At 43.9% G+C, this 16,370-nt stretch overlaps 2 protein-coding genes across 2 annotated transcripts in view; one reads left to right on the plus strand and one right to left on the minus strand.

Moving 5' to 3' along the window:
- Positions 1 to 3,307: 3,307 nt before the first annotated feature.
- On the plus strand, positions 3,308 to 6,011 carry LOC139534692 (inhibitor of growth protein 2-like). The gene is made up of 2 exons (XM_071334071.1): positions 3,308 to 3,607; positions 4,817 to 6,011. Exons 1-2 carry the CDS (start codon positions 3,463 to 3,465, stop codon positions 5,533 to 5,535), a joined length of 864 nt encoding a protein of 287 aa, XP_071190172.1. The 5' UTR covers positions 3,308 to 3,462; the 3' UTR covers positions 5,536 to 6,011.
- Positions 6,012 to 6,309: 298 nt separating this feature from the next.
- Positions 6,310 to 16,370, minus strand: part of LOC139534691 (NACHT and WD repeat domain-containing protein 2) — a 30,330-nt gene continuing 20,269 nt past the window's right edge. Inside the window, exons 22-32 of the mRNA XM_071334070.1 lie at positions 14,556 to 14,684; positions 13,552 to 13,799; positions 13,032 to 13,197; positions 12,431 to 12,632; positions 11,421 to 11,551; positions 10,060 to 10,193; positions 9,817 to 9,971; positions 7,945 to 8,151; positions 7,553 to 7,647; positions 7,298 to 7,422; positions 6,310 to 6,811 (exon numbers count right to left, since the gene is read on the minus strand). Of these exons, the coding sequence (XP_071190171.1) occupies positions 6,534 to 6,811; positions 7,298 to 7,422; positions 7,553 to 7,647; positions 7,945 to 8,151; positions 9,817 to 9,971; positions 10,060 to 10,193; positions 11,421 to 11,551; positions 12,431 to 12,632; positions 13,032 to 13,197; positions 13,552 to 13,799; positions 14,556 to 14,684 (1,870 nt within the window). The 3' untranslated portion in view covers positions 6,310 to 6,533. The remainder of the gene's footprint in view (positions 6,812 to 7,297; positions 7,423 to 7,552; positions 7,648 to 7,944; positions 8,152 to 9,816; positions 9,972 to 10,059; positions 10,194 to 11,420; positions 11,552 to 12,430; positions 12,633 to 13,031; positions 13,198 to 13,551; positions 13,800 to 14,555; positions 14,685 to 16,370) is intronic.

The raw sequence follows: 16,370 nt of genomic DNA on the forward strand, positions 1-16,370 counted from the left end.
GAACGTGACAACTCATACCATCACAGGCACCTAATCAGCTTCCGATTGGCTCATTCCTCTCCCCAGGTTGTTGCTGTAAATGAGAATGTGTTCTCTGTCAACTTACCTGGTAAATTAAGGGTTAAAGAAATACAAATATTTCAGTGTAGCCTTTGATATTATAGACCAAAAAAATGGTTTTATGTTTTTTTTTTAGATAGATAGATAGCTCTGAATTGTGGATTCTTTAATGGAAGTTTCTCTAATGTCACACATGCAGGGTGTGGCATCCCACAGGGCAGCTCTCAAGGCTGTCTATTCTTTTCTATTTTTACCAAGGACATGCCACTGGCATTAAACAAAACCTGTGTGTCCATGTATGCTGACGTGTCAGTAACAACAGCTTATGAAGTCACTGAAACCATTAACAAGTAGTTGCAGTCTGTTTTGGCAATGGGTTGCCAGTAAAATAAACTGGTCCTGAACATCTCTAAAACTAAGAGCATTGTATTTGGTACAAATCATTCCCAAAGCTCTAGACCTCAGCTGAATCTCGTAATGAATGATGTGGCTGTTGAACAAGTTGAGGAGACTAAATTACTTGGTGTTACCTTAGATTGTAAACTGCCATGGTCAAAACATATAGATTCAATGGTTTTAAAGATGGGGAGAGGTCTGTCCATAATAAGATGCTCTGCTTTTTTGACACCACACTCCAAAAAGCAAGTCCTGCAGTCTCTAGTTTAGTCTTAGCTTGATTGTCTAGTCATGTGGTCAAGTGCTGCAAAGAAAGACCTAGTTAAGCTGCAGCTTGCCCAGAACAGAAAGGCACGTCTTTCTCTTAATTGTAATCAGAGGGATAATATAAATACTATGCATGCCAGTGTCTCTTGGCTAAGAGTTGAGTAGAGACTGACTGCGTCACTTCTTCTTTTTATAAGAAATAGAAATAGTTTGCATAGTTAAATTTACGCTCAGCTCTGACACACACACTTAGCCCACCAGACATGCCACCAGGGATCTTTTCACAGTCCCCAAATCCAGAAAAATTCAAGAAAGCGTACAGTATTCTATAGAGCCATTATTGCATGGAACTCCCTTCCATCTCATATTGCTTAAATGAACAGCAAACCTGGTTTTAAAAAACAGATAAAGCAACACCTCACTGCACAAAGCAAAGCCTCTCCCCTATTTGACCTAGATATTTTGTGTGTATGTATTGATATGTACAGTCGTGGCCAAAAGTTTTGAGAATGAGACAAAAATGTATTTTCACAAAGTTTGCTGCTTCAGTGTCTTTAGATATTTTTGTCAGATATTACTATGGAATACTGAAGTATAATTGCAAGCACTTCATAAGTGTCAAAGGCTTTTATTGACAATTAATGAATTTGATACAGAGTCAATATTTGCACTGTTGACCCTTCTTTTTCAAGACCTCTGCAGTCCGCCCTGGCATGCTGTCAATTAACTTCTGGGCCACATCCTGACTGATGGCAGCCCATTCTTGCATAATCAATGCTTGGAGTTTGTCAGAATTTGTGTGTTTTTGTTTGTCCACCCGCCTCTTGAGGATTGACCACAAGTTCTCAATGGGATTAAGGTCTGGGGAGTTTCCTGGCCATGGACCCAAAATATCGATGTTTTAGTTATAACTTTTACCTTAAGGTGCTCCATCATGCTGGAAAAGGCATTGTTTGTCACCAAACTGTTCCTGGATGGTTGGGAGAAGTTGCTCTCGGAGGATGTGTTGGTACCATTCTTTATTCATGGCTGTGTTCTTAGTCAAAATTGTGAGTGAGCCCACTCCCTTGGCTGAGAGGCAACCCCACACATGAATGGTCTCAGGATGCTTTACTGTTGGCATGACACAGGACTGATGGTAGCGCTCACCTTGTCTTCTCTGGACAAGCTTTTTTCCGGATGCCCCAAACAATCGGAAAGGGGATTCATCAGAGAAAATGACTTTACCCCAGTCCTGTGCAGTCCAATCCCTGTACCTTTTGCAGAATATCAGTCTGTCCCTGATGTTTTTCCTGGAGAAACTCACACCTGCCTGCTGCCATTCCTGAGCAAGCTCTGTACTGGTGGTGCCCCGATCCCACAGCTGAATCAACTTTAGGAGACGGTCCTGACGCTTGCTGGACTTTCTTGGGCGCTCTGAAGCCGCCTTCACAACAATTGAACCGCTCTCCTTGAAGTTCTTGATGATCCGATAAATGTTTGATTTGGGTGCAATCTTACTGGCAGCAATATCCTTGCCTGTGAAGCCCTTTTTGTGCAAAGCAATGATGACGGCATGTGTTTCCTTGCAGGTAACCATGATTGACAGAGGAAGAACAATGATTCCAAGCACCACCCTCCTTTTGAAGCTTCCAGTCTGTTATTCGAATTCAATCAGCATGACAAAGTGATCTCCAGCCTTGTTCTCGTCAACACTCACACCTGTGTTAACGAGAGAATCACTGACATGATGTCAGCTGGTCCTTTTGTGGCAGGGCTGAAATGCAGTGGAAATGTTTTTGGGGGGGATTCAGTGCATTTGCATGGCAAAGATGGACTTTGCAATTAATTGCAATTCATCTGATCACTCTTCGTAACATTCTGGAGTATATGCAAATTGCCATCATACAAACTGAGGCAGCAGACTTTGTGAAAATTAATATTTGTGTCATTCTCAAAACTTTTGGCCACGACTGTAGACTGTGTGCCATTTTAAAATGTATGTAGTTCTGTCCTTGAGCTGTTCTTGTCTATTAATGTTCTGTGTTATGTTTCATGTTTCATGTGGACCCCAGTAAAAGTAACTGCTGCTTTCACAACAGCTAATGGGTATCCTAATAAAATATTAATTAATGGCTTACTTTCTCGGGAAAAGTTCATAATACAAATGTGGTGTTATTGTTGATTTGTTGCCACAGATATTTTTGTTTACATAGCAGGTTAGGATCATTAACGGACAGGTTAGCATAATTAACGTGGCAGGTTGGGTGAAATAACGTGGCGGATTATGAGAACTAACATAGCAGGTTTGGAGCATGATGTTAACGTTAGGAAAAGAGTTAGGATTATATCCTTAATTTGTCGCCACAGATGATTTGTTTACGTTTCAAGATACCGTTGTAGCTGGATAGAGTAAGCCTATAGCTCTATCTAGTGGTTACGTCGGTGACAGCAGTTGTTGACAAACGTAACATTGCAGCCTAAAACACTGCGGCGACAAAATCAGTATCTTGTTCACAGCCAATCCAAAAGCTAGAAATATGAATGGCCCATCCCGTCAAGTAAAAAATGTGAAAATGCGATGCATTGCCATAAAAGGAATACACTCGCTCATGCGCAGTGGGTGCAGTTTTTTGTTTGAAGTGAACTGCTGCAGTTCGCTTGCGGATGGAACTGCCCATTACAAACCATACTAGCTAGCTAAATTTATGATCTCAAATCTATGTACATGTTTTCTTGTCTCGATGCATCGGTGGAACAATGTTAGGTCATAATCATTACCCAAACGTAGAAAAGTCACAACTGGTCAGCTATGTGGAGGATTATTTGGAATGTGTTGAATCCCTGCCTTTGGATATACAAAGAAACGTCTCTCTGCTACGAGAAATTGACTCAAAGTATCAAGGTATTGTTTATCCTTTCGTTGTTTTGGTGGTTTTACTTAGGAGTTTGACGATAAAAACCGTTTAAAAAATGAGTGCGCTGTATTGACCAGTGCCGGAGTCACTTTATGCAGCTACTGTAACTAGCTGACGTTAATGCTCCATACATTAGCAGCTAGCTAACGTTAGCTAGCTAGTATTGAACGCGATTTTTTTTCTTGCTGAAATATAACGTTTGGTTCTTCTATCGAGTAGTTATGTATGCCTTCAATTTGTTATCCATAACAACGTCTCCGAAGTGAGGTCCGAGTTGGCTCGATAGCAATGAGATTGATAGCCACAGATCAGCCATTTTGGCAAGAGGGGTGTTATTGTGGCGTTTAGTGGCTTACTTAAGAGTTAGTAAACCTTTTCATTTGCATGCGTTATGTTTATTATGCAAGGGATGTTGACTTATTGTCGACGGTGTTGCTTGCTAGCAAATGTTATATTCGTAGTAACGTTACAAAGCGCCGTAACGTTAGCTATCAAGCTTAGCTCAGTAAACGGATCATTGCTTGCTAGAGAAGTAGCGAAATGGTCGTGGTTGCAATCCGCCGGTAATGAAAATGTGCCATTTACGAGGTGATTTTTGCCAGTAACGTTACTTCGTCTGACAGTTGTACGCCCAAGTGTTGTTGTAGTCGTTTGTGTGTGAGCCACTTAGTAAGAAAAGAGGGACAACCCACTGACCAGGGCTGTCACTAGTTACCACAGCCAATTGTCAATATCGTACAAATTCATAAAAAATAAAATTCGCTTTTTAGTATTTAAGGTTAGGCATAATGTTAGCAGCATGGTTAGGTTTCAAGACCAATGTAGAAACAGGCGGGGTTTATGACTTTGTGGCAGCTAGTGACGACCCCTGATCAGGCAGAAAGTGTCATCACTTCCTGAATATAAACCAATGCGGAAGTAGTAAAGAATCTATAAATTCAAATATCTTCCATCTTATCACTAGTTTGTCAGATTGTCATTAGCTGATTTCAGTGCTCCTACAGTTTGCAGCAACAATAAAATATGCATACAATTGTGCACGTTCCTACCAGGAGCTTCATTGAGTATGTAAAAGTTTCCTCTGACTGACACAGCGTCAGATATGATTGTATTCCCAATGCAAATTTCTCAACTCAATAGTAACTCCACAATTGCATAAGACACCCATCCTAACATTGAACTCTTGTCATTCGCAGAGGTCCTGAAGGAGGTTGATGATGTCTATGAGCGCTACCAGGGCGAGCGGGATGTGGCACAGCGTAAGAGGCTTCAGATCCAGCTGCAGCGGGCCCTCATCAGCAGCCAGGAGCTGGGCGACGAGAAGATCCATGTGGTCACCCAGATGACTGAGCTGGTAGAGAACCGTTCCCGCCAGATGGACTCCCACTCCCTCTGTCTCCAGGAGCCCAGTGAGGCCAGCGAGCGGGAGCGGGTCGTCACCGAGCGGCGCTCCGGTTCCGTTCAGGAGGCGGCGGTGTCCACACCTGCCGAGCGCTCCTCCACCCGCCGGCCGAGACGCCAGCGCAACAGCGAGAGCCGTGACGCCAACCACGCCTCGGGGAACGGAACAGTGATGGAAGACCCGGTGGACGAGCTGCCTATGCAGCCGCGGGAGAAGAGGTCAAAGTCGGCCAAGAAGAAGAAGCGCAAGGCCAAACAGGAGCGCGACGCCTCGCCCGTGGAGTTCACCATCGACCCCAACGAGCCCACCTACTGCCTGTGCGAGCAGGTGTCCTACGGTGAGATGATTGGCTGCGACAACGACGCGTGCCCCATCGAGTGGTTCCACTTCTCCTGCGTGGGGCTCACCTACAAGCCCAAGGGGAAGTGGTTCTGTCCCAAGTGTAGAGGGGACAACGAAAAGACTATGGACAAAAGCCTGGATAAGAACAAAAAGGACAGGAGGTCCAGGTAGTAGTGACATGTCCTCCCTTTCCTCTCGGGAACATTGCCGAACTGAGGGTTGAGTTTGTCAAAGTAAGTCATTCAAGGTATGACAAAATGTTGTGAAGTTTTGAGAGCACAAATCGGAACACTATTTCCTGCAGCGTCTACTCTTGAGTAAAGGATTTGACCAATACTGAACTGGTGCTGTTACCATACTGGTGACCCACTCTGAAGCCTAAAGGTTATTCTGGGAAGCCAGATGTTGACTTTAAGAAGCCTAAAGCTGCCATCTACTGGTTCTATCGTGTTACTCAACACTTGGCGGAATGGATTTAAAGTAACTCAAAAAGCATATTTTGGCTTACTAGCCATTTTGACTTGATGTAATGTACCTGAATGATGTCCTCTTTTTGTGAAAATGAATGCATTCTGTTCGCCCCTTCTTTCAATTCAGTAAGTTTAAATTCTTATGCAGTTTAAAAAAATAAATGTGTTCCAAATCAACAAGTCTCGAATCATTGATTTGGTCACTACCAGGTGGGGCTAAATAGTTGATTGTGCTACGTTTTATTTTGTATGGCAGACGGAGGGGTTAGATTGCTCTGTTTCTGCCTTATGTGAGATGCTTACCTGAGTTTGGATTTGACACAATACTTAACCTAAAATGTGATTTTTATGATTTCGTTCCCAGCTGTCATTTTCAACTGACCATCCTCAGGTGCAGCACTTTTGATTTGCTATATAATGATGATAATCGGGGGCACTATCAGAATGGTATTTCATGTTTGTGAAGACATTCTACATATTCTTTGACAAACTAGTGTAATAGAATGTAAAATTTATTTTATCCATTAAAACAGTTATCGGAGACCAATCCTTGTCTTTTCTTAAATGTATATATATATATATATATATATATACATTCCTTCTTCTACTTATCAGGTAATCCTGTTCGAAGACTGGTGTCTCAGTAAGTCAGGATATTTCCAAATACTCATAACGTGATATGAAGTTCCTGAACAAACTCTACTCCAGTCCTACATGTGTCTGACTGTCCTTTTCGTCTTCATCCTCGCTACTACTGGACTCTGAGAACATGTCTTCGCCCCTGGAGCTGGTTGCCACGGCGACCCCCTGTGATTGTGAAGTCAGCCTGACGGCGATGAGGGCGGGGCTGTGGCTAAGGCCCAACAGTAGGGTGCTACTGTTGTCTCCTCCAAGGAGGGTCAGACACTGGATGTGGGCATCAGGGGAAAGGACAGACAGGACGTTGCAGGCCTCCAGGTCCCATACGCTCAGCTCACCTGTGTGAATAAAACAGCATGAATTGTCACTTTACTATAACCTGTGTGGCACTACATAACTTTTACCTGAGTGTAAACACCCTGTTCCACTATCCCTTACAGATGCGCTCAAATATAGTGGCACCCTTGCACTTGTCAATGGAGAAGTTGTTTTTCTCTTTTCAAAACAGGTTGAATGGCCCCTGCAACTTACCACAAGTAGGATAAATTACACTTGTCGAGAATGACTTTCCTCCAGCCAAATGTATCTGAATTTGGAATAATTTAGTCCAGATCATTTTTGACTGAAGTGAGTTTAGATTTTTGTGTTTAGAGTCCTGTGCATGTTTGAAAACCGTATTCCCCCCCCCCCCCCCACATCTATTTTTGACAAGAAATAGTGACTTGTGCAAGGTTGCCAATATCTTTGTGCACAGAGAAACCTAATCATCTCACTTTTCTACAAAGGGAAAGACGGCTGAAAATCTAAAGTGATCTCTGTCCTACCTGCTAGTAGAATGGCTTTGGCTCCTCCCTCGGTGATATAAAGCTGGTTGGACCCTCCTAGCCTCAGGCTGGCGTAGCCAGAGATAGTCTTGTGATTCCTCCTGAAGGGATCCCACACTTTAAGCCTAATCAGGAGAAGAGGTAAGCATGAGCTTTGTCATTGTGACAGCCCATAAGGGATGAGCCATATGTTTAGATATGGAACGTGATGACTCTGAGATGTTATGAGTTACGTGTCATTTGGAAACGTATTACTTGTTACATCCGTTGACCCCAAAGGCGACTCTGCTGGCATCATCTGTGATTGCCACACAACAGACTCCTGGCTCGTTCTTCAATCTTTTCCTCACCTTTCACAAGTGTAAAAAATACAATAATGGGGGGGGGGTCAAATAATTTAGCCAGTGTACTGTAAAATAGTGTTGTCACTGATCCCAGATGGCCAAGAAAGCTATTTGAATCTGGCTTTATACTGTACACTCAGAAGAAAAGGTTATATCTAGAACCCGTTGAAGAACCCTTTTCGGTTCCACATACAACCCTTTCTACAGATGGTTGAACATGGAACTCAAAAGGGTTCTACCTAGAAAAAAAGGGTTCTCCTATGGGGACAGCCAATGAACCCTTTTCTCTAAGAGTGTACATACCGTGCCTTTCTGAAGGTCCCAGAGGGTGAGGTAGGGTATGTGCTGAGCTTGGCTGTAGTTGGCCAGCACCAGGTGTCCCCCGGGGTGGGTGAGGGCGGCGGTGTGGAGGATCAGCAGGGACGTCCTGTCCTCCAGGGTGTGGAGGTGTTCCTGGGACCCCACGCTGAAAACGTTGAGGTGGTGGGAGAAATAGGAACACACCACCACCTGGTAGTGAAGGGATCAGGGGAATGAAGATACAGTGGGGAGAAGAAGTATTTGATACACTGCCGATTTTGCAGGTTTTCCTACTTACAAAGCATGTAGAGGTCTGTAATTTTTATCATAGGTACACGTCAACTGTGAGAGACGGAATCTAAAACAAAAATCCAGAAAATCACATTGTATGATTTTTAAGTAATTAATTTGCATTTTATTGCATTACATAAGTATTTGATCACCTACCAACCAGTAAGAATTCCAGCTCTCACAGACCTGTTAGTTTTTCTTTAAGAAGCCCCCCTGTTCTCCACTCATTACCTGTATTAACTGCACCTGTTTGAACTCGTTACCTGTATAAAAGACACCTGTCCACACACTCAATCAAACAGACTCCAACCTCTCCACAATGGCCAAGACCAGAGAGCTGTGTAAGGACATCAGGGATAAAATTGTAGACCTGCACAAGGCTGGGATGGGCTACAGGACAATAGGTAAGCAGCTTGGTGAGAAGGCAACAACTGTTGGCGCAATTATTAGAAAATGGAAGAAGTTCAAGATGACGGTCAATCACCCTCGGTCTGGGGCTCCATGCAAGATCTCACCTCGTGGGGCATCAATGATCATGAGGAAGGTGACGGATCAGCCCAGAACTACACGGCAGGACCTGGTCAATGACCTGAAGAGAGCTGGGACCACAGTCTCAAAGAAAACCATTAGTAACACACTACGCCGTCATGGATTAAAATCCTGCAGCGCACGCAAGGTCCCCCTGCTCAAGCCAGCGCATGTCCAGGCCCATCTGAAGTTTGCCAATGACCATCTGGATGATCCAGAGGAGGAATGGGAGAAGGTCATGTGGTCTGATGAGACAAAAATAGAGATTTTTGGTCTAAACTCCACTCGCCGTGTTTGGAGGGAGAAGAAGGATGAGTACAACCCCAAGAACACCATCCCAACCGTGAAGCATGGAGGTGGAAACATCATTCTTTGGGATGCTTTTCTGTAAAGGGAACAGGACGACTGCACCGTATTGAGGGGAGGATGGATGGGGTCATGTATCGCGAGATCTTGGCCAACAACCTCCTTCCCTGAGTAAGAGCATTGAAGATGGGTCGTGGCTGGGTCTTCCAGCATGACAACGACCCGAAACACACAGCCAGGGCAACTAAGGAGTGGCTTCGTAAGAAGCATCTCAAGGTCCTGGAGTGGCCTAGCCAGTCTCCAGACCTGAACCCAATAGAAAATCTTTGGAGGGAGCTGAAAGTCAGTATTGCCCAGCGACAGCCCCGAAACCTGAAGGATCTGGAGAAGGTCTGTATGGAGGAGTGGGCCAAAATCCCTGCTGCAGTGTGTGCAAACCTGGTCAAGAACTACAGGAAACGTATGATCTCTGTAATTGCAAACAAAGGTTTCTGTACCAAATATTAAGTTCTGCTTTTCTGATGTATCAAATACTTATGTCATGCAATAAAATGCAAATTAATTACTTAAAAATCATACAATATGATTTTCTGGATTTTTGTTTTAGATTCCGTCTCTCACAGTTGAAGTGTACCTGTGATAAAATTACAGACTTCTACATGCTTTGTAAGTAGGAAAACCTGCAAAATTGGCAGTGTATCAAATACTTCTTCTCCCCACTGTACATCACATCACACACACACATTTTACCTGTTGGTCCCCACTGAGAAGGTACTGGTCTATGGAGTTGTATTTCTCCCTGTCTAGACTGCGCTGCTCCTCCTCCTCCCTCTGATCCTCCTTCTCCAGCCTCCTACACTTAGCAGAGTGGCTCTCTGTCCGTCTGTCCCAGGGCATCACTAGAGCTAGAGGAAATAGTCACCAAATAGTAGTCAAATAGCTTAGCTAGATCCCCGTGCACAACTTTTCCGGTATGGTCTCTGGTATTGTTACCTGTGGTCTCATTTGGTGGTATCTGGGACTGTCTGTCTCTGACGGTGCTGCTGGACAGGAGAGAATCTGTGTGGGTTGCTTTCATCCTCCCTTTGATAAACCCAGACTCCAGGTCCCACAAAATCAGATGGTTCCTGTAACTCCCAACAGTCCAAATGAAACAGGTCATGATTCCTGTACCTCCCAACAGTCCAAATGAAACAGGTCATGATCCCTGTAACTCTCAACAGTCCAAATGAAACAGGTCATGATCCCTGTACCTCCCAACAGTCCAAATGAAACAGGTCATGATCCCTGTAACTCCCAACAGTCCAAATGAAACAGGTCATGATCCCTGTAACTCCCAACAGTCCAAGTGAAACAGGTCATGATCCCTGTAACTCCCAACAGTCCAAATGAAACAGGTCATGATCCCTGTACCTCCCAACAGTCCAAATGAAACAGGTCATGATCCCTGTACCTCCCAACAGTCCAAATGAAACAGGTCATGATCCCTGTACCTCCCAACAGTCCAAGTGAAACAGGTCATGATCCCTGTAACTCCCAACAGTCCAAATGAAACAGGTCATGATCCCTGTACCTCCCAACAGTCCAAGTGAAAGGTCATGATCCCTGTAACTCCCAACAGTCCAAATGAAACAGGTCATGATCCCTGTAACTCCCAACAGTCCAAATGAAACAGGTAATGAGCCCTGTAACTCCCAACAGTCCAAGTGAAACAGGTCATGATCCCTGTAACTCCCAACAGTCCAAATGAAACAGGTCATGATCCCTGTAACTCCCAACAGTCCAAATGAAACAGGTCATGAGCCCTGTAACTCCCAACAGTCCAAGTGAAACAGGTCATGATCCCTGTAACTCCCAACAGTCCAAGTGAAACAGGTCATGATCCCTGTAACTCCCAACAGTCCAAATAAAACAGGTCATGATCCCTGTACCTCCCAACAGTCCAAATGAAACAGGTCATGATCCATGTAACTCCCAACAGTCCAAGTGAAACAGGTCATGATCCCTGTAACTCCCAACAGTCCAAATAAAACAGGTCATGATCCCTGTAACTCCCAACAGTCCAAATGAAACAGGTCATGATCCCCGTAACTCCCAACAGTCCAAATAAAACAGGGTATGGACAATGAAAAAGCTCTAGCCTTCCACATCCCAAAAGCAGTTCACAACAATGAGGCAAAACGTATTAGGGGCAACAATGAACAAAACAAAGTTAAGCTATGAGACAATGAGGATGCTAGAAGGTATTATTTATCTGGAGTAACTGGCTCAGAGGGACTTTATTTGGGTTGTGGTGTTTCAGGTAGTGGACTAAGTTAGCGGGTGCTTGTTTCAAGTAACCGAATCGCTCTCACCTCGTCTCAGACAAACCCAGGAGTAGCTGTCCCTTCAGAAGCCTGTATTCGTGTTGGGGACAGGGGACGATGTAGAGACCAGACTGTCTCCTCACGTAGCTTCTCTTGATCAGGTCATAGACCAGTAGAGTCTATGGTGTCAAGTGAAACAGAAGATGAATGACTAGGCTTTAGCTCAGTGGGCTAACACAGTTTTGTTGCATGTAGGAGACCCGGGCTAGAACCTATAGGCCAGGTATCATCAACTAGATTCAGCCGCGGGCCGATTTGTTTCTTGAGCGGATGGACGAGGGGCCGGAACATAATTACAAATCATTTGTAGACGGCAAATTGAAGCCCAAACAGATTTAATGTTTGACTAAAACATAATAATTCCAAATCTTGATTACATTTGTATACGATCACATGTTTCTCTCTTATGCATGGGAATACTTGGGAACAGATTTCATAAATTAAAATAATTTGGAGCTGATTTCCTAGTCTTTTCAGTCTAATATGTCCAACAATAAAAAATGCCAGCATTCAAAAGTGACCAAAACATCAGCCAGGAAGCATAGGAACTGAGAAGTCGTCTGTGGTCACCACCTGCAGAATCACTCCTTTATTGGGGGTGTCTTGCTAATTGCCTATAATTTCCACCTTTTGTCTATTCCATTTGCACAACAGCATGTGCAATTTATTGTCAATCAGTGTTGCTTCCTAAGTGGACAGTTTGATTTCACAGAAGTGTGATTGACTTGGAGTTACATTGTGTTGTTTAAGTGTTCCCTTTATTTTTTTGAGCAGTGTATATATATATTTTTTGCTCAGAAATCTTGGGGGCCAAATAAAACCACACGCTATCTGCTATAAGCAGTCACATGCAGAGCACATATGTCACTACAAGTATGCTACTGTCAACTAATGAGGTGACTTCAAGTGTAACCGTGAAGTGAAAGAACAGCGTAGATCAGAGTGGATTCAGTTTGGATACCAGGCTAACTGATACATGAAGTAGGGAAGCTGGTGACCTGGAATATGGGTGAGGGGGTGTCTGTGAAGGTGGCCGTCCCTCTGTCTGTCAGGATGTACAGCTTCAGGTCGTGGGCCAAGGCCACGTCGGTGTTGCCATAGAGACCGTGCTCCACTCTGACAGGTCGACCTGTGAACCTTGATCTGGCCAGGTTCCAGACCCGTACCGTGCCAGGCCGTATGGACCTACACACCGCGTAGCTGTCACCAGAGGGAGATGAGACACAGGAAAGAGCAAGACATCAAAGCAGATGCATGAGGGTGCATCTCAATAATCTAAAGCGGCATCCTTCCTCCTTGTCTCATCTCTTTCAACTGGCAATGATGTGAAAGAGCTGGGCAGGAGGAGCAAATCCCCAGTGGGTGTGTACACTTCTCAACTATGCTGTGTAAATAGAACAGTGAATATGAAGGAGAGGAGAGGAGGATAGCAATGTAGCCTATTGAGATGAGTTCGTAAAAGAAACCAATAACGTCTGAATATTTAAAATACTATTATCAGTACTATTTAAACAATACAACAAATAGTACAGAGAATACTAATCCTAATATTATTGAGATAATAGTAGGGTAAATAGTAGATTGCTGATAGATACCTACCGTGGGTGTTTCCCCGTGAGGATGACCTCTTCTGTGCCGTCCCTCTTCACCTTGTGGACATTGTAGGTGAGGGTCTGGTCGTTGACCCTGGAGGACAGGTCCCACAGCCTTGGGTACCTCTCCCCACTGCACACCCCCACACAGAACCGCAGTTCCAAGCACACACCTATAGACAGCGGAGGGGAGAGGACCAACAGGAAATGGTTTTCCTGAACGAAACTCCATGTCAATTTAGCATCAAAAGTAAAAACGGTTTTGTATCGGTCAATGTTAGTCTCGGAGTTCATTGATAGGTCATGTCATGTGAATTAAATGGTCGTATGTTTATTCTCTGGGCTTTTCTTTATGAATCCACAGGAGTCTCTCCACCGTTAGACACAAACACTGCAAGATAATGCAGGATGAACTTGAAGCCTTTTCTGAACAGTCTCAGACTCCACCACATTCTAACCGATTTCCAATCAGTCAACCAAGAGAGCAACCAATGCCTGTAAGTCTCCACCTAACCGCTCTTACTAACCTGCAGTCAGTATCCCGGGGAAGCGGGCGATGTGTTTGTGGTCCTCTGTCTCCAGGTTCCATGTCACGACCTGAGTGATGCCGGTGCGGGGGGAGGGACAGAAGGCCACTGCGTGCGTCCCCATCCGGTTGACGGTGACCTGGGAGATGTAGTCCTGGCTGCAGCCCAGGATGGAGCGCTGGTACTTGAAACTGGCTGTGCTGTACAGCTCAATATGAATGATCTCACTGTCCCGCTTGTAAGGGTACCTGGGAGGGATTAGGGAGGGATTAGGGAGGGAGGGATTAGGGAGGAGGGAGGCATAAACATAGGCAGGTGCACTATGAATAGCAATGGTCTGTTTCTCTAATAAAACATCTAATATGATTATGATGCCATAATAGACTTTTCAGAAGCACGTATGACTACTCTGTTCATAAGGCATTATACACACACATGTCTATAATGCCTTACGAGCTATGCATTCTGTGTTGTAATGCATAACATAGGGTTATGGTTAATGAAGGGGATGCATACTTGCACTTAAAGTAACTGTCCAGTGAAAATCTTACTTTTAAAAGTTGATATTCTGTTAACTCATACCTATAGGCCTACTCGTATGTGGCCAAAGCATAAATTAGAGAAGAAAAAAAACACCTCAATCTTGTTTCTCAAGCAGACCTTTAAAAAAAAATGGTTGCTATTTCCTCATGACATAACATGTTGGCTCATTGCCTGAGCTGGCCAATCAGCTGTCTACTCCTATGAATATTTTTAATGACCGGGAATACACCCACACCATTCTGCTTTTGGGGTACGCCCACACCATTCTGCTTTTGGGGTACGCCCACACCATTCTGCTTTTGTGGTACGCCCACACCATTCTGCTTTTGTGGTACGCCCACACCATTCTGCTTTTGGGGTACGCCCACACCATTCTGCGGGTACGCCCACACCATTCTGCGGGCACGCCCACACCATTCTGCGGGTACGCCCACACCATTCTAAATATATAAAACAGATACCTGCAGAAGAGCAGTAGGTACTGATTGGTCATCTCCACTGCTTGTATGGAGGCAGCACCATGCTGGGCTCTGAGGACAGACAACACAGCCCCTCCTCTGGCACTAAGCACTGCTGCCTGACCTCCAGACCTGAGAGACAGAGAGAGAGAGAGAGACTATGTACAGACTCAGTGAGCATAGCCTTGCTATTGAGAAAGGCCGCCGTAGGCAGACATGGCTCTCAAGAGAAGACAGGCTATGTGCACACTGCCCACAAAATGAGGTGGAAACTGAGCTGCACTTCCTAACCTCCTGCCCAATGTATGACCATATTAGAGAGACATATTTCCCTCAGATTACACAGATCCACAAAGAATTTGAAAACAAATCCAATTTTGATAAACTCCCATATCTACTGGGAGAAATTCTACAGTGTGCAATCACAGCAGCAAGATTTGTGACCTGTTGCCACAAGAAAAGGGCAACCAGTGAAGAACAAACACCATTGTAAATACAACCCATATTTATGCTTATTTATTTTAACTTGTGTGCTTTAACCATTTGTACATTGTTACAACACTGTATATATATAATATAACATTTGTAATGTCTTTATTGTTTTGAAACTTCTGTATGTGTAATGTTTACTGTTAATTTGTATTGTTTATTTCACTTTTGTATAATATCTACCTCACTTGCTTTGGCAATGTTAACACATGTTTCCCATGCCAATAAAGCCCCTTGAATTGAATTGAGAGAGACAGAGACAGAGAGACAGAGAGACAGAGACAGAGACAGAGACAGAGACAGAGAGAGAGAGAGAGAGAGAGAGACAGAGAGAGAGAACGCGAGACGCACACACATGCACACACACAGAAAGAGAAAGGGAGAGAAGCCAGAAAAAGCGAGTGAGAAAACACAGAGGAACCCACAGACTATTAAAGGTCCATCAACACACTGCCTTGGCTACTCAGCCAGACCCAGCCAGACCCAGACTCAGCCAGACCCAGCCAGACCCAGCACCTAACTCAAAGAGCCAACAGACCTTATAAAGCTTTCCAGATACTGGCCACGTCTCCACTTCAAAGGGCTGTACGGTTGTAAACACAGTAACAGGGTTTATTTGAGGTTTCAATGTATTTAAAAAAAAAAATGCTATTTTTAAAATGTGCTATTGTTAGCTATTTTTCCTAACAATGCCAGTCCTGTGAGAACACAGCGGTAGCTTTGTAGAGTTAGTCATGACTACATATGGACCTCTGAATGGTCTTAATGTATTCTCAAGTACTCAAATTCCTATATTGAAATACATACATTTGTAAGAATTTTGTATTTATTTAAAATACAATCCACTGACAGTATTTCTAAAATATTATCTGGAAGCACTAATTTAAATGTGGTCTGCACACACAGCTGTCAAACTCTTTCCCTGATACAGCAACCTTCCATATATTTATTTTATTTAACCTATTTAACTAGGCAAGTCAGTTAAGAACATATTCTTATTTACAATGACGGCCTACCAAAAGGCAAAAAACCTCATGCAGGGACAGGGAATATATAACATATAAATATAACATATAAATATAGGACAAAACACACATCACGACAAGAGAGACAACACAACACTACATAAAGAGAAACCTAAGACAACAACATAGCAAGGCAGCAACACATGACAACACAGCATGGTATCAACACAACATGACAACAACATGGTAGCAGCACAAAACATGGTACAAACATTATTGGGCACAGACAACAGCGCAAAGGGCAAGAAGGTAGAGACAACAATACATCACGCAAAGCAGCCACAACTGTCAGTAAGAGTGTCCA

The sequence above is a fragment of the Salvelinus alpinus genome, chromosome 11 (assembly GCF_045679555.1).
Source record: "Salvelinus alpinus chromosome 11, SLU_Salpinus.1, whole genome shotgun sequence".
Taxonomy (NCBI): domain Eukaryota; kingdom Metazoa; phylum Chordata; class Actinopteri; order Salmoniformes; family Salmonidae; genus Salvelinus; species Salvelinus alpinus.